We start from the raw sequence: 27,906 nt of genomic DNA on the forward strand, positions 1-27,906 counted from the left end.
TCTTGCTTGAAACTGGTTTTATTTTTTAAAAGCATTAACATTTTAAATGTCTTTCAGTATCAGCTATTGGGACGAATCATTTTGAACTTCCCTGATGGGTCTGGGATAAACCAGTTTTCCCATAAATTATTGTGAACACTAGGGTAATCCCAAGGTTTGTACCTTCCATTCCAATGAAGTAATTTAGCTTCTTGAAGAAAATGCTCTGAATACCTGGCATCAGGACTCCATCCTGTGGGGTTTTAAACACACGTAAGTTTCTAGCTTTCATAAAGATCAGCATTGGAAGATATTATGCATGGAAACAGAACACAGAAGCTGCTGGGTAGGTTGTGCAGTTGGCGTTGCTGCCTGAGCCCAGGTCAGCATCTTTGGCTGGATTCCCTGCTGACCCAGTGGTGGAAGACTACCATGGTTAGGCCCTGGTCTGAGACCAGGTAGAGCTGTCTGGGTGCAGGTCCCACTGCCCCTAGCCACCCGATCGAGGGGATGCCAGCCTCTTTCCCCCACGCTTGGGCCAGGAGACTTATGTTAGCCAACTGTCAACCAGATGCTGGACTGCTCACTGACCCATCCTCCAGTGCACCCAGACTGAGCACTGTCTTACCCTGTTGGAGGGCTTTAGCCTCAGCTAATGTCCCTACTTTTTCAGGCTGCCTTTTTGCAGAATGAGCAAGAGGACATAATCACCGCTGAGACTGACAGGGAGGATGTGATCTTAAACCCTTCTGGAAGGAGGAATTAAAGTTACTAACTGGTTTGTGATTAATTACTAAATATTCCTCTGTCCTACTTTTAGTGCAATTTTGGACAGCTAAACTGAAGACCCTTTTCTCAAGGGTTTGACTGGTTTTGCACCTTAGTGTGAGTGGATCCCATCTGATGCAAATATAAAGTTTCCTATGTTTGTTGGCTGCCTTTATGCACAACATGCCCCTGAGCCTTGGGCCAAGCCAGAGCCAGTTCAGCCACCCCATCACATTGGGTCTCGTTTTTCCAGTTTTGTATCCTAGTACATAGGCCACTATGATCAGGTTGTCTTTCTGTGTAAAACAGCTGTCCTGACCCTGTAATCCCTCCCAGCCTAAGGACTGTCATAGGTGATTTGATCAGCAATTTCTGCTCCCAGTTTAAAACCAGAACAGAATCAGATCACCCTGACTACCTGCATGTCACTTGTGTTTACATTTCATCCCTGTACTAAGCCCAATAACTTACATGGTTAAAAGTATCAGAGGGATAACCGAGTTAGTCGGTATCTTCAAACACAACAAGAAGTCTTGTGGCACCCTATAGCCTACAGATATTTTGGAATATGAGCTTTCATGGGCAAAGATGAACCCTAATGCTCCAAAGTAGCTGTTATCCTATAAGGTGCCACAGGACTTTGTGTTGTTTACATGGTTAAAGCATACCTTCCTGGCATGTGGTTAATTTGAAAACTTAGAGGCAGAAGATGCTTCAAGCAAATAGCTGTGGTGGGACAAGGAAAGGGATAAAAGGCTAATTTTGATTCTGAGGTGGAAGGAGAATAAGTGTAGCACAGTGATGTGGGCACTGAGGCATGAAGTCATGTCCACAGCATGAGCAAAACTACCCATAGGGTCCTTAAGTCTCATCGTATTTTGCCCCAGCCCTGATTGTTGAGAAGTGAAATCTGCTTACCAAGATGTCGTACATGCCACAAGGGATTAATAGTAGAATATTTATCATGGAATACAATGAGCATTGGAGGGGTGGCCACACCTCCTCCAAGGGTGCTGCTGTAGAGGTTTTCTCTGTGAAAAGGCAAAAAAGAGTATCTCAGAATCATGAAATGAAAAGGAGCTTTACTGCAGAACCAGAAGGCAAAACTGATAAATACTAATACCCTCGCTAATATATCATTAACATCTGTGTTGCAGAGATTGAAATGTACTTATTTACCTAAATCTAAATACACACCTTTTCACTGGCATTCCAACACACAATGGGATTTTTTTTCTTCTAATTGTGGCCCACATTTGGTGCTGTACAAGAAATCTGGTCCCAGCCAAAGCAACGGGAAGCTCATGGTAGCGGAACTGAACTGTGGGATTCCTGTCACAGTGAGAGGCTACTCAATTGGAACATGGCAGAAAAATGGACTTGCCATCAGTGTTCAAGAAATGGTTCCAGGGTTATATAACAAAATTGGCCCTTTCCACTATGGCTAACCTGACAGTTTGTAGGTTCCCCAAACAAGAGCTGAGAATTTATTTCCACTCTGATCTTACTGCAAGAAGGAGAGATTGGCCCTGCCCATAAACAGCCTGAGCCTGAAAGGGGCTGATTCCCACAATGAAAACTGCATGTGCTCAGCCCCTCTCACAGTTAGCCCTGGCTTGCTGAGTCAACACAAGACTGCAGAGTCTCAAATGGTCACTTTATGTTTTTCATGACTCTGTGGTTGGATTAAAGTAAGTGGAATTTGTGCAACATAAAGTTATTTTACATCATATGCTGTGAAGGGAAGTGCATCTTAATTAATGGATCGTTGAAAAATGAATAAAACTTCAACTTTAAACAGCACATTGAGTCAGTCCAGAACAAAGACTTTAAGATCTGTACGTACTCAACATTTCTTTGCATCCATTTTTCTAACTGCTTTGTAATCCTCTGGTGCTTCCATTCTGTCATATTAGCCACAATTACTCCTGGATTAAAGGAACAGGTGCTGGGGTTGATGCCAAGATCTCTAACTGTTTGCTTTCGATAGTCGAGATATCCCATGTACGTGTTCTAGAAAGAAGGAACAATATATATATATATATGTATATATATATGTCTACTGTAAATCTAATTTATATCTGGGACTGTTTAGAAGCAGCTTTATCTACCTCACACATGCGCAAGATAGACAGGTAATGATAAGCCTCACATAGTGCATTGCTACAGGATTATGCCTTGCCTTGACTTCAGTGGGAAGCACAAGGCTGAAGGACAGGTTATACTAGGGGTCTGCGACCTGCAGCTCCAGAGCCACATGTGGCTCTTTAAGGACTTCTTTGTGGCACCCGACATTATAATTGCAAAGTTTAAAAAAAAAAACAACCGTCCTAATTATTTTCAATAAACAGTGAACATCTAAAAGCCCAAAAATGAAAAATTCATATCTAAATAGCGAACAATGTAATCTCAACACGTTGGCTAACGCCCCCCTCCCCCAACCACGTCCTCCAGAGAGAGAGAGGGCTTGGGAGTGAATGTCAGGAAGACAGTGGTACAAACATGCGTGTAAAGAAATAGAATAAGAAAGAAGTCTGTGAACATCCTGCAGTAAATGTATCGCATTACAAGTCATTGTGTGTGCACTGTTCTTAAAATAGGGGTTATAAAATGTACGTTTTGACATTATTTATTAAGGACTATCTTGTATTCACATGCATTGTGGCTCTTGAATTGCTGGGGTTTTTTTTAACGAATTGGGGAAAAAAATGGCTGTTCTAGCTATTTTGGTTGCCGACCCCAGGCTATCCCAATCTTTTTGTTAACACTATTTCCAGGACATCCTATAGGGCTTTGTTTTTGGAACCACCCCACTTCTCCCACTACACCTTACTCTAGGTCAATGGTGGGCAACCTACCACCCACAGCCCACCCCCATGGCTTTCCCCTTCCCCTTAGCCCCTCACGCACTGAGCCACTGAAGCCCTACACTTCCTACTCCTTACATTCCCTCCCAGTGCCACAAATCCATTGATGGTGCCCAGTTCCTGCCCCTTCCCCTGCCTCCCAGAGACTGAATGTCACAAATCAGTCATTCACGCTCTGGGAGGGGAGGAAGCGGGAGGAGCAGAGATAGTGTGCAAAACGGCAGCTTTGTGGTGATTCAAAAGTGCTGTGGGGGAGTGGGGAGGAAGTGCAGGGCTCTGGTGCCCCAGTGTGTGGGTGAAGATGGCCTGTGGGTGAAACTTGCATGGCCAAGGGAGGCCACAGGTCATCCACCACTGATGTGGCCCACTGAGCCACAGAAGGGCCACTGATGCGGCCCTCTCACTATTCGTGGTTGCCCAACATAGCTCTAGATGATTTAGCACATGACCAGTGTAGTTTTCATATGACTACTAGACTATAATAGTTGCAGATGCTCAATACCGCTCAGAATCTGGTTTTCAAATAACATCTTTTGAGCAGCCAACACAGTAACAGAATCATAGACTCCCAGGGCTGGAAGGGACCTCAGGAGATCATTGAGTCCAGACCCCTCCCCAAAGCAGGATAAACCCCAACTAAGTTATTCCAGCCAGGACCTCGTCAAGCCAGGACTTAAAAACCCCTAGGGATAGAGAATCCACCACCTCTCTAGGCAACACATTCCAGTGCTTCACCACCCTCCTGGTGAAGTAGTTTTTCCTAATATCCAACCTAGCCCTTCCCCACTGCAACTTGAGACCATTGCTCCTTGTTCTGCCATTCATCACTACTGAGAACAGCCTCTCTCCATCATTTTCAGAGCCCCCCCACCCCCTTCAGGAAGTTGAAAGCTGCTATCAAATCACATCTCACTCTTCTCTTCTGCACACTAAATCAGCCCAAATCTCTCAGCCTCTCCTTGTAGATCATGTGCTCCAGCCCCCTAATCATTTTCACTGCCCTCCGCTGGATCTTCAATAAATCCACATCCTTTCTACACAGGAGGGGGTCCAGAACCGGACACAATACTCCAGATGCGGCTTCACCAGGGCTGAATAGATGGGACTAATAACTTCTCTTGATCTGCTCGAAATGCTTCTCCTAAAGCACTCCAATATGCCATTAGCATTCTTGGCTACAGGAGCACACTGTTGACTCCTAGCCAGCCTCTCAGTCACCGTAATCCTCAGGTCCTTTTCTACTGCACTGCTACTTAACCAGTCGGTCCCCAGCCTGTAACAGTGCTTGGGAGTCTTCCATCCCAAGTCCAGGACTCTGCACTTTTCCTTGTTTCATCTCATCAGATTTCTTTTGGCCCAGTCCTCCAAACCTAACTCCCCACTTAGTAGAAAGTTTGATGTCAAGTCTGTCGCTACTCTCTCCAATACTTTGCACATGAGACCTACCAAAACAAGAGGCATTTTGTAAAATACAAAAAGAAATGAATCAGGAGATAGCACATCTTAAGATGATTATAGGAAACAATTCCCCTTAGTAAACTATGTACCTAAATCCTAATACAACATTTTACCCTGACAAAACTTCCATTTTGGAATGAGGAAAATCGTGTTACATTGTGAGGTAAAAATCCAACATTTTAAAACTAGTTTCTTACCTGCATTCCTACACTTCTCACCATTTCATGAGTTGAAGGTAAATCACAGTCATCTGAAAAAGCTGCAGCGTGGCCTGGAGCTAACTTTGTGTCGTACAGTTCCTGGATGTCACCTGATAATCCAAAATTGAGATTTTTAAGAATGAGTTTGTTTTGTTGCCCTGTACTTTTCTTTCAGCCCAATCAGAGGAGGCTAATGAGGTGCTGTGATGCATATGCAGCACCTCATTAGCATAATGGCTGCCAAGGGAACTTCAAAGTTGCCAGCTTCAAAGTTCCTGCAGCAGCCTTTATGTTAATAATGCATATGCCTCGCAGCACCTCATTAGCCTCCTCCAATTGGGCTGATTACCATGCCCCTTTTCAAGGAGGGGGTAGTGTAGACAAGCTGCATTTGTTCTCAGTTATATTAGTGCAACTCCACCAATTTCAAGGGATTGCCTGGGCATAAGTAAGGCAGAACTTTGATCTATGGGAATTGGTTTCAAACATGGGCCCTGTAACTGGAAGTCAAAATGCTACATTTGCATGTATTCATCTATACTTTGTGCATCAACATGACAGTTTGAAGGTCCAAACATGAGACATGAGCTGTAGCCTGGTTGCACAGATAAGCATGTCTGTACCTGTCCTCTGGATGGGGGGGACTGTATCTCTTTCCCCTTACAGCCCGCTTTGGTCCCCTACCCTTGTACCTAGGTTTTTTTGGTCAGGGGACCAGATTTTCTCCTTCAGGCATTATTTTGCTTTATCTTATTAAGATACTAAGCCTCACCATTTGAAAAGTGGGCTCACAATATCCAGAGCCTAACATCAGCAGCTAAAATATTCACAGTGCTCCTGGTTATACCAATGATGATGTCAATCCAGTTTGATTGTCTAGGAAACCTGAATCTTATCACAATGTAAGACAAATGCTGGAACTGAGCCGCAACTATATCACTTTGTAGAGGCAACACACCAGTTTGTCTGAGAACCTGACATAGGATTCGTGTCCCACAATGGGACAATGTTTGAATTAAAGGGACACTGTTATCCTTAAAATTTTCTACCTTAAACTTGCTATGATCTGGAAAGGAATTGCCTCTAGATTCTAAACAGCTTGCCTGTGTCTATACTTGCGTTCCTCTTTCAAAAGAGGCATGCAAATGAGGGAAATCAAAAATGCAAATGACGTGCAGCTTTACATATCTGGTGCCTCATTTGCATATCCTTCTTTCGAAAGAAGAAAAGCAGTGTAGACGCGGCTCTTTTGAAAGTAAACCCCATCATAGATGGACCCCCTTCTTCCTATTTTATTTCAGGAAGCAGGGGGTCTTTCAAAGATGTGGTTTACTTTCAAAAGAGCTGCGTCTACACTGCTTTTTTCTTTCAAAAGAGGAATACATAAAGGAGATGTCAGATATGTAAGTCTGCATCTCATTTGTATTTTCGATTTCCCTCATTTGCATGCTTCTTTTCAAAGAGGAATGCAAGAGTAGACATAGCCCTTCTGTTTTGTAAGATGTGAAACAAAACAACAAGACAATCACCAGCTACATTTTGGGTGTCACAACCCTAAATTCAGTGTGCGAACCTCTTGCTGCTGTGCAGAAAGCACTTAGCTAACAAATACTTTTTCCACAGAGCGAAAGACTAAAATCCATGTTCAGTGTTTCCTCGGACAAAATTCCAGTGAATTTCAAGGGGAGAGTGGACTGCTGAAGACTTTAGAATTTGTTTCCCATTGTATAATATTCCTGCTAACATCACTGATGAGAAAAAAAGGCAGAGCTGTTGACACCATTGGAAAATTGTGGTATCCAAGTGAGGAGAAAAATCTTTTCTGCCCCAAATAGTATAATGTGAAAGAAAGTGCATCATCAAGCTTACTCAAAGTGAAGGGAAGGTAAAGAAAACAAACCCATCTTTAAAAAGTGGTCAGCAGTGTCTCTTTAAGTATTCCTGCTTTGAAACGTGCATCAGAAGGCAAGAGAAACTGCAGAAAAGCTACCGAAAGTAAAATGGATGGATGGCTCCTGTTATACCGCTGATTTCGAAGGTAAGAAGTCCTGTAACACCTTAAAGCCTAACAATTTGTTTATTATTTATTTATTGTTAGTCTTTAAGGTGCTACAGGACTGCTTGTTTTTTGTTTTGGTTTGGTTTGGTTTTGTGAAGCTGCAAACTACCGCCACTACCCTTCTGAGAGCTGTTACTCCAGTGAATAAGCTGACCCAATAGCCTTGGCTAAGCAAAAACTTTCCTTGGATGCCCTACTGTAAAAAAGTTTTATAAGGCTTAATTAATTATCATTTGCAAAGAGCAGCACACGAGATTCTTGGATGAAAGGTGCTATAAAGTTAAGAGGGACATAGAGGAATGCTGTAGGGGGGGAAAAGATAAGCATGAGAAGTGGTCAACACTAGCAGGAAGGAAGAACAGAGAAAGTGGCAGAGAAAGAAAACAACAGACTGAGAAATCCACCTGAAAAGATAACTGTGCTCCTACTTAGCATTTGCTGTACAGAGGTGAAAGGATTCTCCAGCATTTGAATTGTTTCCTGGTCTATCCTTAACTGACCATTACATAGTCACATCAATGAACCTGATTCTGTGGTGGTACTGAGAGCCCTTTGCTCCTGTGGATATAAATAGAAACTGAGTTGAGAGCAACAAGATCCAGGGGCTTTTACAGCCTGACTTGAGTAAATTCTTCTCTCTCAAGAGTAAGCAGTCATTTGGTGTAAGGATGCTAATAGTTGTGGGGATTCAAGGTCAGCATCATATTTACCAAACAAAATAGGAAATATCAAATACTTCTTTTCAAAGAGGAGTATTGCTGTCTGTTCTAGTGAAACCACTTTTACTGGAAGTATCAGAGAGGTTGCTGAGTTAGTCTGTATCTTCAAAAACAACAAGAAGTCTTGTGGCACCTTATAGCCTAACAGATATTTTGGAGCATAAGCTTTCGTGGGCAAAGACCTGCTTCATCAGATGCATGAGACTATTGGACTTGCCTTGTTCACTCATGCAGAGCAACCAATTGGCCACAAAAAACCCTGAAAGTCACTCACACACCTATGATTCAGGCACAAATATCCAAAAATAGAAATGCTACTTTTCAAGAATTTGTGGACCTTAGCTTACCTTGCACAATCACATCATCGTCCAAATAGATGACTTTCTCATGTTTATTGATCAGCAGGGGGAGATAATATCGAACGAAGTTCAGCTGGTAAACACAAAACCAATCAAAATGACAGACTAAGTGGCACCATGGCTTAATGCAGAGGTCTTGACTGTCTTCTGGGATTCGTATGTGACTTAGTCCTCTCATCACTGTACCCTGGCCAACTACCATTTATTGACTGCCACAATTTCATACTTGCCTCCCTATTTTCTTTAAGGCAATGCCCTCCTGGCCACACTGAAGTCAATGGGAAATTACTCGCAATTACTTCAAAGGGGCCAGACTTTCACCCAAGAACTTTGGAAATATTAACTATAGATTCTCTGTCAGAAATGTTGGGATTTTTCTAAAGCACATGGGGGCCATATTCTTTCTAGGTGTAACTAGGTGGTGACAAAACAGGAATGCATTTGACCCACCATGCCCCAAGATAATGTAAGAGGAGCCCCAAAAGATCACCTTTCTCCCACTCTCAGACGACACCTGCTTGGGTGCTTGCATTCGGAGGTTTAACCCGTGACTTTAACTTTAAAAAGGTAATAGTCCCAGTGGTTAGTGATTCACAATGGCCTAGATCTTCCACTGAAGTACACCAGCTTTTCACAGTACTCTCAGTACAAAACATCCCTAAAGTCAGCACAGTCAACCACAGGGGAATCATCCTAGTGTAAGGGAACACTTCACCGGCATAGCAAATCATACACTACGAGCAGTTCCTACCATGGGTGCAGGGGACATGGCAGAGAGAAAGGGGAAAGGCTGCTAATTTTGTCTGGATGTATTCCTGGAGGTTTCTTCACATGACATAATTCTTAATTAGAGATTAATTCCTGGAGAGTCCAGGACAACCCTAGAAAGTGGACAAGGTTGCAGCTCCCTTGCCATTTAGCAATCCTCATCTTCCAAAACAGTCAATAGCAGTTGCAGACAGCCAGTAACATTCAGAGCAGCCTTAAGGCTCTAAACTATGCTGGGAGACTAGTCCAGAACCATCAGCTCAGGGATGCAGCGGAGTTTAAATTCTTAAAGTTATAACAGTAAGCCCCTAGCTTAAGCTCCCAAACAGATAACTTCCATGCAGGAAGATGTGCAAATTAGCAGCTACTTTGCTGCAGCTAAATCCTCTTTTTGAGCAATGTCTTGACATTTAGTTGTTGGCCCTTTTCTGAGAGATGAGTAAGGGGAAAAAATGTAATCTCTTAGGAGCTACAGTCTTGGAGGGCAAGGCAGTAACGCTGACCATTTTGATGACATCTCTACAAAAGTGTTTTTAGACCTCTCTAAAGTGCTTGTAAGTTTGGTGTGCCCACTGGCCAGCCCAAATCTATGGCCTGGCCAAGACTTCTCTGGTCAGACCAGGGTTAATTGCATCAGATCATCCACCTGGTAGGATACCCCACAACATATAAAGGGGGCTCTATCCCAAGAGATAGAACAGAAGAATGACAATGTGGAGTAGATGCACTTGCTACAGGAGAAATGGTTGGCTAGTAAGAAAGCAATCAAATGTTATTTCCAACTGGTGCAGTTCCTCTAACACCCCATGGTTCTGTATGAAGAAGCAGAGAACAAAGAAGAGTCAAACGCTTCAAAGTGCATTAAAATCTTGGGGATTTCGACAGCTCTGTTTTGGCGATAAGTGGTCTTTGCTTACTCACAGGCTGGAGTAACTCAGGTCGTGCTGCATCTGGTCTTATTTTTCCTTTTAGTACCATAGGGTTGAACTCCACCATTTTATACTTGATTTCTTTCAGTTTGGAATTTTCAATCCATTTTCTGAGATGAAAGAGAAATAATAAAAGTGTGTTACAGAAAACCCCAAACACCTTCAGTATCACATGTCCAAGTGCATAATGGCACACGCCTGGCTACCTTTAAGATTACTGGTTTAAAAACCATAACCACAAACACTTTCAATAAAAAACATATTTTTGTAATTCTTTTCACAACTTTCTAGTCCAGTTTTGGCCAGCTCTACTTGAGATTCTTTTCTGGTGCCTCCACTTGACAAGTATTAGCACCTTTTCGGGATCTTACCTGAGTCCCTGTTCCACCACAGATTTCCTACATCAGCCACGGCAGGTCACTTATCCTCTCTGCCCCAGTTCCTCCAGAATACTTAGACTCCTACCTTTGATCACTTTCAAAGGAATTTTGGAGCCTACATACTTTTGAGGCTCTGGTCCTCAGCTCTTCCTATGTAATATGGTGTTAACAGCACGTCTTTGCCTCACAGATGTGTTGGGAGCACAAATACATTAAAGACTGTAAAGAAACTCTAGTAATGGATGCTGTAAAATGCTGGAGCAAGAGAGTCCTTAATGAGTTGGGTTCTTCATTGATATGGCCCCTGCACTGATGAACTCACTCCTCCTAGAGATGTACCTGGCTTCAATCCACCCCACTTTAAACACTAGCGACTATTTTGTATGATGGTGTCATATTTACAACCTCTGCCTGTCCCCTTTTGTGTGTTAGCCCCACTCCAGCTGTTCTCTTCTGAAGGTTAAGGCACAGCCCTGAATGAGGAGCAATGCACAGCCATGCTGTCCCAGAGGGAGTTTCAGGGAGGATTGTGCAGGAGAAACAGTGTCCCATCTTGCAGCTGGCCTCCTTTCTAAGGCAGGGGTCATCGCAGGGCTTATACCAAGCCCCCTTTGGGTTGGCTAGAGCCCCCCCACAGGACTAACAGGCAGCAGTCCATGTACCCACACCCCCAAACACAGTGACTTATCTGTGATGGCCTTTGCTCAAGGGGAAGGACTGACTCCCTGGGTCCTTGCCACATCCCTGTGCACCAAAGCAAAGCCCAGAGACAATCAGGCCCTGAGTACGCAGCAAAATGAATAATTTCTGATCACTGCGGGTACCTGAGATGCGGAATGGTGTTCTTTAGGCCAACCACGTAGAACAGAACGTTAGCGTCAGTGTTGCTGTAGATGCTACTGATTGCGGCCACAGCTGCCCCCATTCTACCTGGCGCAGCACATATCACCACTGGAATTTCTTCGTCCATTTCCTCAGGACTCTCCAAATCAACTGCAGAGAGCAGGAGCACACATGACTGCACTGGCTTCAGCACCTTTTGTAACAGGCCGAGGCTTTTATCTGTGTTGCGGCATTACAAACCAACCAAGCCAAAGGGCACAACTCTCAGGAAGCTGATACGGGGAGAAGAGCTGGGGAACATGATTAACAGCACTGAAACTGGTGCATAGAAATACCAAAACAGATACTAGGGCTAACTCTACACTAGGCGTGTTCGACTGATAGAGGAATACCAGCATACTACACGCCACCAAAGCACGCCTAGTGTGGATGAAGCTGTGCCTTGTACACTAGCATCACCCCCGGCCACTTAACTGCATCTACACTAGCGGCTACTGGCAAGAATCACACCTCCTCACACCCTGACTTAGCCCAGCAGAAGTCGATAGTTTAGACCTGGCCTAGGCTACAAAATATTTCACTCCTAAGGTCTGCCCTGAAGTTTTACTGCTATAACTGTCATTTAGGAGTGTGATTCTTTTTTTTATCAACAGTTTTATACCGGTCAAATCCCTAGTGTGAAAGCCATTATACCCCAAGCAAGGTTACTTACATTGGCTCAGTTTATTTCCTACACTTTTATGCCAATGCAACTGGATCTAGAACAATTAAAACATTCTAGTGCAGACAAGTCAGTGGTTGGCTGATTTAGATGGCTTTGCAGGCCTACTGGGAATGAACAGGTGGCCTCAGGCGGTTCCCAAGCAGGCAGATTCCCATCATTAAAAAACATCATCACTGTTGTTACATGTTTGCTTCTCTGTTAGCCTCAGCAAAAAAATTGAGATAGTGATCCAGCTCCCACTGACATCAACAGAGGAACCTGCACTGGCCTCGAGAAGAGCAGGACCGGATCACAGTGGAGATTCTTATCTGCTACAGGTTGAACCTCTCTAATCTGGCACCCTCAGGACCTGACCAGTGCTGGATGAGCGACTTTGCTGGATGACAGGAGGTCAATATTTTCTAGCCTATAAGCAACACTTCAACTGCTTTACTGGGCTCTTAGAAGACATTTGGGGTAAATTACAACTAACTAACAGCACAGAACAGTGAGAGCCAGGGCTGGTGGCTGGAAACAAACTTTATGGGACCACAAGAAACTTGGTCACACCCATGATAAGTGGTTGTTTGGCTAATTAAAATCATGCCAGATTACGGAGTTTGCCGAACGAGAGAGTTCTGGATTAGAGAGGTTCAAGCTGTACTGACCTGGTATTGGTCAAATTAGCTGATCAAGAAACTGAAAGTTTTGTGGCCCAGATTACATCAAAATTCAGGGTGACCATATTTCCATATGGTGAATACAGGACACCTGATAAAATCACTTGACTTCAAGCAAGTTCAATGGCAATCAATCAGAACTACATGGTAATCCCTCCCCGTCCCCCAACCCAACATGCTATGAAACTCCAGGTCCTAGTGGGGGTATCAGGAGCCACGGGGGCTGGGGGGGCTTGGATATAGGTGTAGTGTGACTTCTGTTTTGAGGCTGGGGTATGCAGGGCTCAGGACAGCTCCATATCACAGGTCTGGGAAGGCAGTGCCATATCCACCCAGATTCACCTTAGCAGCCCACCCAGCCTGTCTTTGTTGTGGTGGTGGGCAGATGGAGGCACTGCCGACAATTGTAACTTAGAATCGGAGAAGCTCAGCTCAAAAAGTCTGAAAACAGCTCAGGGTGCAGGGAGGGGGGTAGTTAGGTGCTGTGTGTGAGCAGAGGAGTGGCCCAATGGGTGGGGAGGCTGTGTGCCCAGGGGTAAGTAAATGGAGGTTGTGTGTGGCCAAGAGGGCTCCCCCCGGCCCCTGTTCCTCGAGGATTCTGCCAGTCACAGAAGCAGGTCTCCCACACCCGTGGCTCTTACTGGCTGTGTGAGAAAAGGGGGCTGGGAGCTGAGCAGTAGCTTCAACTCACTGCAGCAGCAGGAGAGGTGGGTATGGAGGCTGCCTGCACCATGCCACCAGCCAGAGGAGCAGTTGCCCAGCACTGCCTGGCTCTGGCTTCCTGCCTCCACCTGGCCAATAGGTGGGTAGAGAAGGCAGCGTGTGGTTCTGTCCCTGGGGTTGCTCTGCACTGGCACTTAAATTGAGTGCAGGCAATGTCCCCAGTGCCCCCAACTCCCCAACAGCCCTGCCCAGGAGCTTCTGCTGCCTGGGGAGCCAGGATTCAGCCCTGCTGCTCCTGGTGTCTGTTTGGGGAAGGAGGCAGGGATGGGGACTTCAGCCCCTCGGCTCCTGCTTTCAGCCCCACAGGGGTCTCTAGGGCTTGAGCATTTAGCCTCTCCATTCCTGGCTTCACTGGCACGAGGGGAACAGCAGGAACTGGGGCTTCAGCCCAGGGAAAGAGAGGTGCTGTGGGTTGGGGCTTCAGCCCTGGGTGGGAGAGGGGACACCAGGGATCAGGGCTTCAGCCCAGGGAGGGGGCACTGGGGTAGGGCTTCAGCCCTGGGAGGGGCACCTTCCCCCTCCCTCCACCCAGCCTGAGGCCAACACACACTCTGCCTGACTGACCACCACCTGCCCACATTCATCCACGGGCTGCAAACAAGACTTGGCTGAAGCTGAACCACCCTGATTAACCAGTGGGGGAGTGGAAAACATCGGGCAATTTGTTTGGGTTTTTCTTTTTGTTTATTTTGTTGTTTTTTTCTAAACAGCGGGTCACCTAGAAGAAGTCTTGAATATGGAACTATCCTATTAAAATCAGGGTGGACAGTCACCCTATCAAGATGACACAAATGATTCTGTTATAAATTCCTATTCATCCTACAGCAGAAAAAGAAGCTAGTGAAACCCAAATGAAATAATGCGATCCTTACCTGTTTCATTATTTAATGCAGCTGGCACCTTGTGAACTTTATTATACAGAATGACACAGATGGTTAAAACAAGTAGGAATAACAAGATCTGATTAACTGAAACAAAGAGAGGACAATGTTAAAAGTTAGTATAAAAACTAATAGCTCAAATACTTGTATTTTTATTTGTAACAGCTACATGGCTGCCCTTTACTGTAGTCCTGTATTTGTTTTCAAAAATCCCATCCCACTTGCTGTTTGGCTGAATTAATAACAAAAATTGCTTGTAAGGGTTATTTAGAAATTTGCACTGTTGTAGTCCTTCTCCAGTATTAGCAATTGCTCTTTCCCCAAGTTTTGGTTTTCAAGGATGTTTGGATTGAAACTACATCCAAAATAGGCAAACTGTTAAATCATTACGTGTGTTATTCAAAGGTTCCTTAGCCTAGGAAAATTGCCTGCTGCTGAAAGCAGTTGGCAGCCATAGGATCGATCCCCATTTTTTCCTCAACTATTGTTGAAAATGATTTTAACTGATTTTATAGATGAGACAACCTTGTTTTCACCATAGTTGCAGAAAGCCAGGTTCAGTCTGTGTGGGGAATGGTCTCATGCACACTTTCCATAGCGGTGCTGCCAACGCTTTCCATCACCTAAGTGGGGTAATATATATTTCATACCCAGGTGAGCATCCCCATCTCCCACACAGAAGGGTGGGTCAGCCACCTTTGACCTCCCAGTTCTTCTCCTCCTCACAGTACACACTCTATGACTCAAACATGGATGGGACCAGGCAGGGCTTTTTTCCCCAGTACCAGTTTTAGAAGAGGCCACTGCCGCTGTTCTGGCTCCCTGCCCACAGAGGAAAGAGCAGGACTCAGTTTAATTGGTTTAATGGCCAGCTGGACCAATAAACCAATTAAATTGGTTTCTGCTCTTTCAGCGTGCAGGTCAGGGAGCTGCTCCTGGGGCTGTATGTGGGGGGAGCCACACAGATGGCAAAGCAGCAGGAGCACGTGGAGCTCCTTTTGAAATGTAAGTCCTGGGGTCGGGGAGGGTTAAGCCTGGCAGCAGGGTTTGAGTTGATCCGGGCACATGTGGCCGCATGGGTTGAGCTGGGGGCAGTGGGGATAGCTGGGGCCATATGGGTGGGTTGAGTGGGGGTAGGGCTGTAGGGGGGCAGTTTGTGGCTGTGGGGAGTGTTGAGCTGGGGGGCTCATAGTGGGAGGAGTTTGGGGCTACAGGAGGGGTTAAGCCTGTGGGTGGGCGGTTTGGGGGTTGAGTCCCAGCACCTTTTTGTACAGAATTAGGATAGAATTTGTATAGGAATTAGGTGGGCAGTCGGAGCAGCAAGTAGATGGAGATGTTGTTTGGAAAAGATCTTACAGCGTGAGGTATATGTAGCAGTAAACACTGTATTCAGTAATAACTTTGCAGACCAAGGTCCTAAGCTAAGGAGGAATTGCCAATGGAGGGAGGCAGATAAAAGTGGAAGGCTGAGGAAGGGACCATGATTATGAGGTTGCTGGGAACTCTACTACACCTATATAGAGCAGCGCTTTTCAACCCTTGTGCCGCGGTGCATGTGAGAACTGTCCCAGTGCGCTACAAAATTTCATTAATTTCCCCTCATGGTGTCTCTTTGCAGAGTCCCTGTGAGGGGAAATGCTGACCTCATGGGACCTCATCTGTGCAGGAGGCAGCTGAAACACTGCTTCCCACTTGAACAAGCTGGTGGGGAGCTCACCCCCATTCTCGCTGTGGTAAGCAGGAGGGATGGCGCCTGCTGGAACTGGGATGTTGTTTAAATGCCACTTCTGGCTCCAATGGGCTGGCAGGGAAGGGAGGCTGTTTTCAGTGGTTACTCGATTACTCCACATCTCTAACATGGGGTTGAGCAGGTTTTGCAAACGTGTCTGTGCTCAGCATCTAAGACAGTGTATTCTGTGGTGGATATGAAACACGAGTGTATTTGATCCTACTTTAGCTTGTTGTATGTACTACTGTGTTGCAAACCTTTCTAATGAGACTGTAACCACAGTAAATGTAACTAAATGTCATGTTTATGAGCAATCGATTCAGCTGAATAAAGTGGGTGTGTCATGGAATTGTTTTTCTCATAGAAGTGTGCCATCTTACTGAAAACGTTGGGAACCACTGATTTAGAAGGTAACACAAAGAGTGTATAGTAATCCTGCGAGATACACGCATTCAAAAAGTGAATATCTTGCATTTACTTGAGGGGTGGTCAGTGTCATGAGGGGGCAGGGGGACCCTGCAGTCCCGTGGCTGGGAAGTGTCTGGGCTCCCAGTCCAGCCCCCAGCAGCAGCCCCAGATGAGTCTGCTGCTGGGTTCTCCTCTCCTTGCTGCTTGCAGGGCCTGGGAAAACGACCAGCTCATGGCTGGTCATCTTCCATGGTCCCACCACTGCAGGTGATCTGGGAACAAGGCTGCTACTTGGTTCCCGGCTCCCCACTGCTTGTGGGACTGGGAAACTGACCAGCCATGAACTGATCAGTTTTCCTGGTTCCACGAGCCCAGGGAATATGGGGAACCAAGTGGCATGAGCTGGTCAGTTTCCTGGTCCAGCAAGTGGCAGGCAGACTGGAACCAGGCTGCCCCTGGTTCCTGGCTCCCCACCACTCTGGGAGCCAGGAGACTGACCAGCCACCAGGGCTGGTCAGTTTCCTGGCTCCTGCAAGCCCAGGGGAGCTGAGAACTAGGCACCAGCCTGGTTCCCATCTCCCCTCAACTTGCACAAAAATTTGAGTTATGAGGGGGTTGCTGGAATGCAACCCCATGTAACTCGAGGGTTTACTGTACAGTTTTTCTTCATTTGTACAATTTAATGCACTGATTTTAAAATGTGTAAGAGAGATAAAAAAACCACAAACTGATTTTGGAACTCTTTTCTAGCTATTATGTAATCCTCCATTTGCCATTGGATTTCAGAACTAACCCTATCTGTCCCTTCCCTTTCTCCCAAACTCCCTTGGGTAAGCTATTAAACAATAAAGCATTTTAGATTATTAAAATAAATTATTAAATACGCAAGGTCTGTTTGAGGATGACTGAAATTGTCACGAAAGTAAATGTGGCACACCACAGACACTGTGCCTGTTCCAAAATATTTGCAAAGGTATAAATATTTTGATTCAAGTACTTTACTTAGCAAAATCAAAGCCTTAGTAACAAACAAATGCCTTTATTTTGATTTTTCAGCTTCTATCAGAATCTGCTTGGACAGATTGCTTATGCAATCTAACATAATCAGCCCTGATTGAGTAGGATATTATTGGAGAGGTTAAAGGTAAATAAGCACCAGCATCATCAGCAAAGTAAATGAAAAAACAAAAAAGTAGTCCTGTAGCACCGTAAAGACTCACAGAATGATTTATTAGATGAAACTTGCTGAAAGTAATTTTTAATTCTATTTTATAAATTATGTAGATTCATAAATGTGCTCAGAATGCGACAATTATTAAAAAAAAACATAAAATACAGAATTCTGCCCTCAGTTTCACACATAAAAATTTTTAGAGTCACATCGTCAGCTGGCGTAGTCATGTCATTAGTGTCAGTGGAGCAATGCTACACTACGAGATAAATTCAAATATTTAACCTTGATATTATGAATTTGAATAGTGTCCACACAGTTTCTTGAATTTGATCCACCTTTTTTTCCATGTCAAGTCTCCGCATCCCCATCGCCCTGTTCAAGTTCAACAGCGTGAGCACTGCATTGTGGGTACCTAATCCACAGTGCCTTAGCCCTGGTTGCTTGTGGATGTTTCATGCTGGAATTCCAGAACTCCAAGCACTGTCCCAGAATTCACTGCATCATTAACTGCACAAAAAAGAACTGAAGATTGCGCCATTTCCTGCTGCAGCATTCCAGTGCAAGCATGGATCCACGAATGCTCCAACTCACAGCACAGATCATTTCTGCAAACCCAGCAGCTGTCATTCAATTTGTCTTTCAATTCCGAAGCTCAGTGATGCTTGGTTATCCTACGGGTGGTGCTGCTGCTGCTTCTCCTGATGATGGTGATGACGAGGATGGCTTGGAAGAGCAAATCTCCCAACTGCAGTGCAAGAACTGAGAGCTGCTAGCTGCCAGGACTGCACTGGTGTTAGTGGAACGGTGGTTTTGGACTCGAGAAACCAGCACTTGCTGACAGGAATCACATCATTTTGGAGTCTTGGGATGACCAGCAGTGGGTGCAGAACTTTTGCACGTGCACATCCACCTTTATGGAACTTTTTGATGTGCTGGCACCTGTCCTGAAGTGCAGCAACACCAAAATGAGGCCACCTTTAATGCTTCAGAGGTGAGTGGCAATTTCTCTGTGGGAGTTTGCAACCCCCAACAGTTACTGGCCAGTGGCAAATCAGTTCAGGGTGGGCAGAGCTACAGTAGGGTCCATAGTGATGAAGATGGCCCATGCAATCTGTCAGCATCTCCTCAGGAAGACTGTGACCCTGGGCAATGTACAAGCCAAAGTGAATGGCTTTGCTGCCCAGGGCTTTCCTAACTGCAGTGGGGCAATAGAAGGCACGCCCATCCCCCTCATGGCCCTGGCCCACCTGGCCTTGGAGTATATTAATTGAAAGGGATACTTCCCCATGGTGATGCAGGGATTCGTAGATCACAAAGGTGATTTTACTGACATCAATGTTGGCTGGTCAGGGAGGGCTCATGACGTGTTCATATTCCGAAATTCGGGACGATAATGAAATTCCTGGAGGGGACTTTTTCCCCTGATCAGAAAATCAAGACTGGTGATATGCAGATACCCATTGCTATATTGGGCAACCCTGCTTACCTTCTGCTTCCCTGCCTGATGAGACCCTACACAGAAGCCCCGGACCCCAGCAAAAAAACCTTTAAACACAGACTGAGCAGGTGCAGAATGTGCCTTTGGATGTTTGAAAGCGAGGTTCACGTTTATTGAGCCATTTGGACTTTTCTGAAGCTAATGTCCCCACCATTATTACGGTGTGTGCTATTTTGCATGACATATGTGAATCAAGGCGGGAGACTTTCCCATCTATCTTCAATTCTGAAGTGGAGGCAATAGGCAGGGCTTACTCACAGCTGTCTACACTGCCATCCACCAGTAGCCACGCTCAGGCTGCAGCAATAAGGGACACTTTAAATAACAGCTTTATGACTGATCTGTAAGGCACATGCTACCCATGTATTTCCCTTCCATAATGCCAATAAATCATACCGTGCCATAATGAATGAATGCTTTTACTTGGTGGGAGGGGTTACATTGCAGTAAGTAGAATGCATGTGGCTGGCAGCTGCGACTTCAGCACCCCTCCACTCAACCTGCTTGGTTCCCTCAGCCATGCATCGGCTGTGGACCAGGGAGTATCACTGGCCAGTTGTGTCTTCAGCAGCACCTATCCTCACCCCACCCACCCATTTTGATTTGTGTCCCCCCCCAACGCTCCTGCACGACAAGAAATCACACCAAGCTGAAAGAAATGATTTTATTTTGGGGGGAGAGGTTTAAGTGGCTGGGAAAAGAAGCCTTCTCAAGGGTGCTTGAAGAGCTTTTTGCAGTGGCTCTTGGGGCTGGGCAGGGTAGCCTTGTCCTCCCTCCCCGCATGTGGAGACCATGATGACAGGGGATGAGTGACCTTTCCTCAGGGGATTCAATGTGGGGACCGTGATGACGGGAGGTGAGCACCCTCTCCTCAGGGGACTCCAGACAGTGGTACCAGCTGATGCCCTGCTGGGTTGGGAGTCCCTCTTCAGCGGCAGCAGGGAGCATAGGACCTTCATCTGTTCAGTAATGTCCGTTACAAGCTTTGCCCTGACCTTGGTCTTCTTTGCTGCAAACTCACTGTGCTTTGCCGCAGCCCCACTCATCTTTGACAGTTGCTGCTGCTGCAAGTCAAACATTCACTCGTTAAAGTTCACTTGACTCTGATGCCACTCAGCTGTACTGTGACACCACTGAGCAGTGTCCTTTGTCAGGTTCTTGTGCTCTGCCTCTGTATTTTCCATAAGCTGCAGGATCAGATCTTGTTTGCATTTCTTCCATTTTCTGGTTTTCTCTGGAACGCTGGGCACTGGGTCTGGAAAATGAAGGTCAAAATTAAGATACAACTGACATAATGTGCTTTGAAGCACAATGAATGGGTCTTTCTGTGTACTATCACTGAAAGTATACTTTTGAAGAACCCATGGATTATTAAGGATGGGACAGTAAGTGTGCATTTCACAATACCTCACTTGCCATCACTTATCCAGCACATTGCTTTGTGGACATGGTAAGTTATAAGCAATTGTCCTCTTTTGGTGGTAACAGGAAGGTCTGCAAAGCAGGGGCAGCTGCCAGGTGTCCTGTGGCAGTGAAAAATGGACAGGTGCTTGTGGGGGTTCAATGTACAATAAAAATTATGTAAAGAAAAAAAATAATCCAAAGAAAATCTGGGTGTAAAGGGACATGGGAGGGGGAAAGCGCAGCAGAGGAATCCCCCACAGGGCACGGGGATTCCTGAAAACTGAAAAGAAATGGTGCTTGGAAAGGTACATGGGAGAGGAAATGCCCAGCAGAGCCTGGCAGCCGTGTGGCATGGGGGAGTCCTGAAAAATGAAAAGAAGTGGTGGAACAGAAATGCTGGGGAAAAGGGACATGAGATGGGAAAAGCACAGCAGAACCCGGCAGCAGCATGGCATGGGGGAGTCATGAAAAATGAAAAGAAATGCTGGTTGGAAAGGGACATGGGGGATGGGGGAACAACTGCAGAGCCTGCAAACCACGTTGTGGGGGGTGGGGGGAATGGCGCAGCCACTGGCTGCTGCAGGCATATGTAAAGGGGCAGGAAGCATGTTAAAAAAGATATGAATTCTTGTGCTTCTGCAGTCTACCAAAGTTTTAGGAGGGTGATATCTTCTAACAGATCTGGAGAAAGAACAGCTACTCCTGCTGTGTGACGAAAAGCCTGGCAAATGTGCTAAAATGCTGTGTGGTGCTATGACTCCAGATCACTATCTGGTTGCCTGGGGGGCAAGGTGTGCTACCATGCAAGCCACAACAAGCCAGGCCTACTCAAGAAGCTCGTGGAAAAAAATACAAGAGTGCCTGGATGAGGCTTTCGAGGAGATCTCCAAAAAGGAGAAGCGCTCCATCCCAAGAAACATTAACACGCTGTTCTGAGGGGCACAGAACCACAGCTAGCAAACCAGTACCCATACACAACCCTACAGCTATACCCACCCCCAACCCGCTTCTAGCATGCAGAACAAATACTCACACAAACTGCTTGCTCCAGGGGGTTCCGGGACCAGCGTGGAGGTGACCAGTGTGGACGGGAGCGCCATAGAGGAGACTGGTTCCAGGTCTGTGGAGAATTTGCAATTCCAGGTCTATGGAGAAATGTTCCAGACTGTCTGGAATAACTTCCTTTGTCCCCTACTCGTTGTCCCCTTCCTCCTCTCCGTTGCCCTATTCCTCCGGGCCACCCATCTCCACCGGACTCACCCCAAACTCCATACCAGGGCCTCCACAAGTGTCACAATTCAGACCAAGCTCCATGGTTGGGTCACTCCACAGAAGCATGTGCAGCTGTTGATAACAGTGGCAGGTCTGTGGAGCCGTCCCTGACCACTGATTGGCTTCCTGGACTTTTTGATAGGCCTGCCGAGTTCTTTAACCTTCCCCTGGCATTGCACAGAGTCCCAGGAGTAACCTCGGGCAGTCATCGCACGTGACTTCTGATCCTAGATGGCTGCGTTTCTCTTGGTCACCTGAAGTCCCCTGGCCACTGATTGGTCTCCCCAAATTGCAATAAGATCCAGAATCTCCTGGTGGGTCTAAGCTGGGGCTGTCTTGCGAGTCTCAGAAGTGCTAGCCAGATCACTATCCTGCAGTATAGGGCTACTGATAATTGCTACCGATGCAGTGCGATGGTTACCGATGCAGTGTGACACGATGGGCAAAGTGATTTTTCATAATGGGCCCCCTTTTTATTTGCAGGGCTGGTCTACTAAATTCCAATTCAAATTTTCATTCAAATTCAAATTCAATCCAAACTTCACGGGCTTACTTTGATCTTCTTCCCGCACACCTGACAGCAGTGCACAATGGAGCGACCGTACTTGGAGGGTCACCATGTCACTTCGTGGGGTACATACGGGACACTTCTGCAGGCTAACAAATTCGAATGAAGGACATGGTGCTTCCACACTAGCCTTGATTCGAGATTTAAAACTAACACTATACCCATCTCTGTAACGGATATTATGATTCAATAAATCGAGTTAACAGCATTATGTGTGAAGACAGTCGTGTTTTAATATTGAGCTAACGCCTTGAAATTCAAATTTATCTCATAGTGTAGATGCAGCCTTAGTGAGGCATAGTTTGGCTTTGTTTAACCTGATCCTGAGAGATACCGAGAGCCTGAATCAGGCCAAATCCTAATTATGGTACTGAGCTGGCACAGAACCCACCAGGGTTATGCAGGAAAACTAGGCTCAGCACCTAAAGGTCTTGAGGGTGAAGCCCTCCTCCTGAGCAGTGACCAGAGAGCTACTCCATAGCCAGAAAATTCCAGCCATTCCCAGAAAGGCAGAAGTCCAAGACTACATCCCTTCTGCTATATTGGTAAATGATGTCACATGGGGGGCAGCGCCTCTCAAGATGTTCCTGCGCGGGCGGTGGAAAGCAGGTGCTCCCCAGTTGACTGAGAAGGGAAGTAAGTGGCCTATGGAACTGATGGACAGCATCACATCAGAGCTGTTAGCCAAGAAAGGGAAGAACTCATTCACAACCAAGGATCTCTATGTGCCAAGAAAACAGGTACGTGGGAGCTAACACATCCCCTTCAACTCCCACTCACCCACCTACTCACTTTTTGGAAGACTCGAGTGAGCCCCAGCCCCTGGATGACTCTGTCTCTTGCCCGCATATGACTTCAATTTTGCCTCAGCACTGCAATTGCTTCCTTGGCTGCCTCCACGAGGAAGACAGAAGGATCAGGATTGCAAACAGGTATACAAGGAGGAGGAATTGCTTCCCTCCAAGAGCTTCTATAACTCCAACAGACCTAGCTGTGAACCTGATGAGAAGCCACTCTGCAGCCTCTCAGTTCTCAGTGTCCATCAAACCAACACAGAATGGCATCTCTCAAGATTTTCTCCATTGATTCAAGTTCAGAAGTGATGTGCTAGGTGAAGCAAGTTACGCACTGGTGAGCAGATATACAGTCTACATTTGTATGATTCCTGTACCAAAGATGACAAAAGGCAGATAACAGGAAAACACATAAAAGGAAAATGTCAGAAAGGTGTATGTTAAACTAGTCTCTTCCACTTATTGCAATGTACTCCCTCTTAACTCTATTGCCACACACTTAGGATATAAATTACATTAGTTTAGACTCATCCACTTCTAGTGACTTCTAATTTTCATCACATTATGCTTCATTTCTGAACCTGTGCTGTTAACTCCAGAGGAATTTGCAGTAATTAAGCATGTGTCAGAATTAGATGGTGTCATTATAAACTTTTACACAGCAAAGCTCGTGAGTATTCCCATTGACTGCAGTGGTGTTAAACACATGCTTCAGTGCTTTGCCAAGCAGGGAAGGGGTTACTCATCATAAAGTTATGAATGGTTTAATTGCTTTGCAGAATTGGAATAATAAACTAGCATGCAAGCCTGCTGTCTATCCTGTAAAAATTTTACAGGATCTTTATACAGCTGCTTAACAAAAATGTTAATCAAATTGATATTGAAATGTTCTGAGTCATTCTTACTTTTCCTTAACAGAGCCATATGTTGCTTTGGCTAAGAACTGCAATCTGTAGTTTAAAAAAGAGAGAGAAAGAAGTTAGAAACACAGGAACAATTACTTCTTTAGTATTTTGTAGGTCCAATTTTGCACCATTAGGTTTTGCCTTTGACTTGAATGGAAGCAAGATTGGATCCTAACTTTGCAAAGCTTTTTTATGGAAACATATTACATTTGCAATGTTTTGGCCAACAATTTATGACCTTGTATAATCCAGAAATTATAAAAGCAAAAATGTTTTAAATATATGAACTAGTTTCAAAGCTATATAACTACAGAGAAATAAGTTATGTTTAGATAAATTCAGTGCAATCACTTATATCGGCTATAGTATCAACATTTTATAACAGATTTTTTGTAATGTAAAACAAAAGATAAAACACAAATATACAATGTGTCTATAAAAGGCATCTCTTGATCTTTTAATATGTTGAAATTATCCTTGACCCTTCATGTAGCAGAACAACAAAAGTGAACACCATAATGCCATTTCTAGATCTTGTTAAAATCAAATACACAGAAACATAGATGCTGCTGTACTGGATCAGACAAAGGAGCCATCTCCCCTGGAATCCTGTCTCTTGGGCGGTGCCTGCAATGACAATTTTAGGAATTTTTCCACCATTGCTTCAACATCAGTACTGTATAGTTTTCCTGGTGGCAGCACCAAGGGGACAGCACAATTCAGTAGGCTGTACAATGAGGGGAGAGTGTTGGTGAATGCTGGCCGTGAGTGTTTTAACCACATTATCTACAGTGCTGGGGCAACTAGAAGTTTCCTTAAAACTGTCATTGTAGTTAAACCCTGCAAGTGGCCAGTATCAGATGCCTCTGAGGAAAGTATTAAATCGCCTCAATGGGCATTTATGAGAAAAACCCACACTTCCTTGTATTTTAGAAGCCAAATTACTTTTTTAGTTTAAACTTTTGGGAATACAAACTGGGAAAATTGTAACAGCAAAAAGCAGGTTATGATTTATTTTTAAATTTATGGGTCCAAATTTGAGCTTGTCACAACTCCCACTGATAATGATGGGCTTATCAGATAGCTATTGTGTTGCACTATTTTAAATAAATAATATTACCAGTACTTTTTTTTTTCTTCCCTGGACACAGGCCTTTAAAATAATCCATTGTAACAGTTTCTTTTTAAGAATAAATACCACTCTAGGTACACATTTGGAAACCAAAAGGATTATCAGTTTACCGCTCCTGCAGAGGCTCTCATGACAACATGGTGTGTTGTGTACAGAAGGTGCAGCCAAGGCCTTTCTCCTGCCCACATCTAGCTAGTAATAAGAGATGCCTTTGGTGCTAGCCAATGCACATTCCTAGTGCTCCTAAGCACAGCCACTTCCTCCTCCTCTACTACATCTGTGGAGGGTCAGTCATAATCCGGACCAGGATGTTTAAAAAGGTTTATGTTAGTTACTTAGTTAGTTATGTGCATCATGGGGCCTGTTAACCTATGAAAACAAACTGACCTCTGAGGAAACAAATGATGCGAGATGTGAGATAAGACATCAAAAACTAAAACAAACGAGAACTACACAGCACCATCACAAAAAAGAAAACAAAGGAAAGGCTGTTGTGTGCCACTTCCCTCTCTGGCACGGTTGATGTTCCTGTCCTCCCAACTCCTTTTTCTGTACCTATCTTTTCTGTATCTATACGGTGCTATAGATACTCAGTTTATGATTAAATGTAGTTCATTCTGATGCATAGAGGAGGCTGGAGTGGTATGAATTCTTGAAAGCTGACTCACAAGACGCAGTTATGCTTTATTGGTTAATTCTGAGTTTACAGAAAGCTTTAGTCAGTCTCCAATTTTCACTGACAAGTTAAATTCTAAACAGAGCACATAAACAGAGCCGTCTCGCTCTGTGGTGTCCAGCCAGTTCTGAAGCTGTAGCCACTAAAGTGGTTACTGCCAGAGCAAACAAGCCACATTGTTCTGAAAATATATTTACTTTTCAAGACAACTAGACACACTCATCCAGCCAAATAGCCACATGTGGCTAGTGTGTTGGACACCATGGGTAGATGCATATAAATATTGTAACTGGTTTGGAAAAGATTAATAATAAACAGTGTCAGGTAATAGTTATCTTAGAGCTAAATTCTTATCGCACCCGCATTGTTTATTTAAAGTTCAATATTCGGCTCTCCTCATCTGCACAGAACCTTCTTCATTTCCATATGTAAGTAGATCAGATGAGAGTAGTGCTTTGCCTCAGAAATCTCCCCTTCTTTGCACAGCACACCAGTGATGTTTCCTTTCTTGTCTGGAAATGAGAATCGGTAATATTTTAAGTGGATAAAATTCTCACCCCTTGGGTGAAAGCCCGGCCTCAGTTAAATCAACGGCAGTTTTGCCATTGATTTCAACCGGACCAGGAATTCACTCCTGCCAGTAGAATTTGTCCCAGACTGTAAATGGGACTTGTAGTCACTGCGATATGCAGCTAGTCTGTCAGAACTCCACGGTAACTCGAGAAATAATTAAAACAACCCAAATCACACCCAATTTTTAATCTTTCAAATCCAGACCCAGAAAGACTCCCCGTATAATACATTTTCAGTTCGATATTTGAAAAGATTTGTAACATCCGGGGTCTGCATTTTGTAGCTTTTAAGGAAAGAAATGGCTTGTTACTCTGCAGACATTTGACCTAGTTTTCCTGAAGGCGAATCTGGACTCTAGCATCTCTAGACACAATTGCCAGATCATATAACAAAATGAGGGGCAGCAGCAGGGGAAGCTGGGTATGAAACAGTGACATTATTGCTGAGATATTTCCTGATTAATTAGTCTTTACCTTTCAAATGGAGCACAGCACTCAGCTTCTCTCTCCAGAAGAACTGCAGGGCGACAACACTTGGCTCCTAGCTGACGCAAAACTGCAAGCGCTCATGCCAAAACTGCCTTGCCCAGGACTCCCCTTGGAAATCCAAGGTACAAGAGCCTTAAAGGGCCACAGTAATGCTTTTAACTTGGGGATCCTTTTTCAAATCCTTCAAACTTCCTCTGTAGCAGAGCTGGCTTTTCTTTCTGTTTTCTGCCTCGGAGAAGTAGCTCAGAATCCAGATGTTGCTCTGGTGGAGCAAAAAAGCCCCATAAACTGTTTCCAGATGTGCTGAATGATGCAGCCCCAGAGCTGGCAAACTCCCTGCAAAGCCTCATCTGGCACATTGCAAATGAATCCCATAGGAAACAAAATTCCAGATGGGAGAAAAGCAAATATCTCCAGAGGTGACTTCAGGAATCACATGGTTGAGTTACAGTTTTGATTTGTTATTTCTGGTAATCATCGAGAGATAACTATCAGTAAATAAGAATCAAGTGAAAAGAGAGAGCACAAAGCCAATGTGTTAACAGTAATACATTACTGTAGTAAACACCCACATGACATCAATAAGTATGTTAACTCTTAGAAAACATTCACAATTAAAGCCGGCATGATATGTCTTTAATACTCACTGAAGATTAAAGATTATTAGACTGTATTTTTTCTAGCATCCTTATTAGCAGGTTACATTTTAAAAGAAAAAAATAAACTAATTGTAATTTCTACAAGAGCTAAGCCTGAAATTTGCAGTGAACGCCTAACCCCTGGACTAAAATCAACGGTAAAGCTCTTTTGACTTCAGGCCTATAGCTTTGGAGTGTTGCTAGAATATTTACTACTGATGTTTTGCCACTGGACCACAATAAATATTTTTATTTATTTATTTATTTATTTCACAATTTATTTTTATTTTTGGGTTCCACCTTTCTTCTGTTTTACCTCAGTTTCCATTAC

At 44.6% G+C, this 27,906-nt stretch overlaps 1 protein-coding gene across 2 annotated transcripts; it reads right to left on the minus strand.

Moving 5' to 3' along the window:
• Positions 1–27,420, minus strand: GLT8D2 (glycosyltransferase 8 domain containing 2). 2 transcript variants are annotated; one of them, XM_074983833.1, is made up of 11 exons: positions 26,923–27,420; positions 26,236–26,388; positions 24,069–24,113; positions 14,308–14,403; positions 11,311–11,479; positions 10,099–10,216; positions 8,398–8,482; positions 5,270–5,382; positions 2,594–2,760; positions 1,666–1,778; positions 1–232 (listed from the first exon to the last, which is right to left on the minus strand). In XM_074983833.1, exons 3-11 carry the CDS (start codon positions 24,085–24,087, stop codon positions 60–62), a joined length of 1,053 nt encoding a protein of 350 aa, XP_074839934.1. In that variant the 5' UTR covers positions 24,088–24,113; positions 26,236–26,388; positions 26,923–27,420; the 3' UTR covers positions 1–59. The 2 variants fall into 2 exon arrangements, with proteins under 2 accessions (XP_074839934.1, XP_074839933.1); XM_074983832.1 differs by lacking the exon at positions 26,236–26,388.
• Between the last annotated feature and the right edge of the window lie 486 nt (positions 27,421–27,906).

The sequence above is a fragment of the Carettochelys insculpta genome, chromosome 1 (genome assembly GCF_033958435.1).
Source record: "Carettochelys insculpta isolate YL-2023 chromosome 1, ASM3395843v1, whole genome shotgun sequence".
NCBI lineage: Eukaryota > Metazoa > Chordata > Testudines > Carettochelyidae > Carettochelys > Carettochelys insculpta.

Excerpts from the sequence above, each read along its gene's own strand:
- GLT8D2 (XM_074983832.1), bottom strand. Across the intron at positions 10,217-11,310 it reads AACACCATTCCGCATCTCAG|AAAATGGATTGAAAATTCCA; the intron begins GTACCCGCAGTG and ends CTTTCATCTCAG. Across the intron at positions 2,761-5,269 it reads TGAGAAGTGTAGGAATGCAG|AACACGTACATGGGATATCT; the intron begins GTAAGAAACTAG and ends CCTTCTTTCTAG.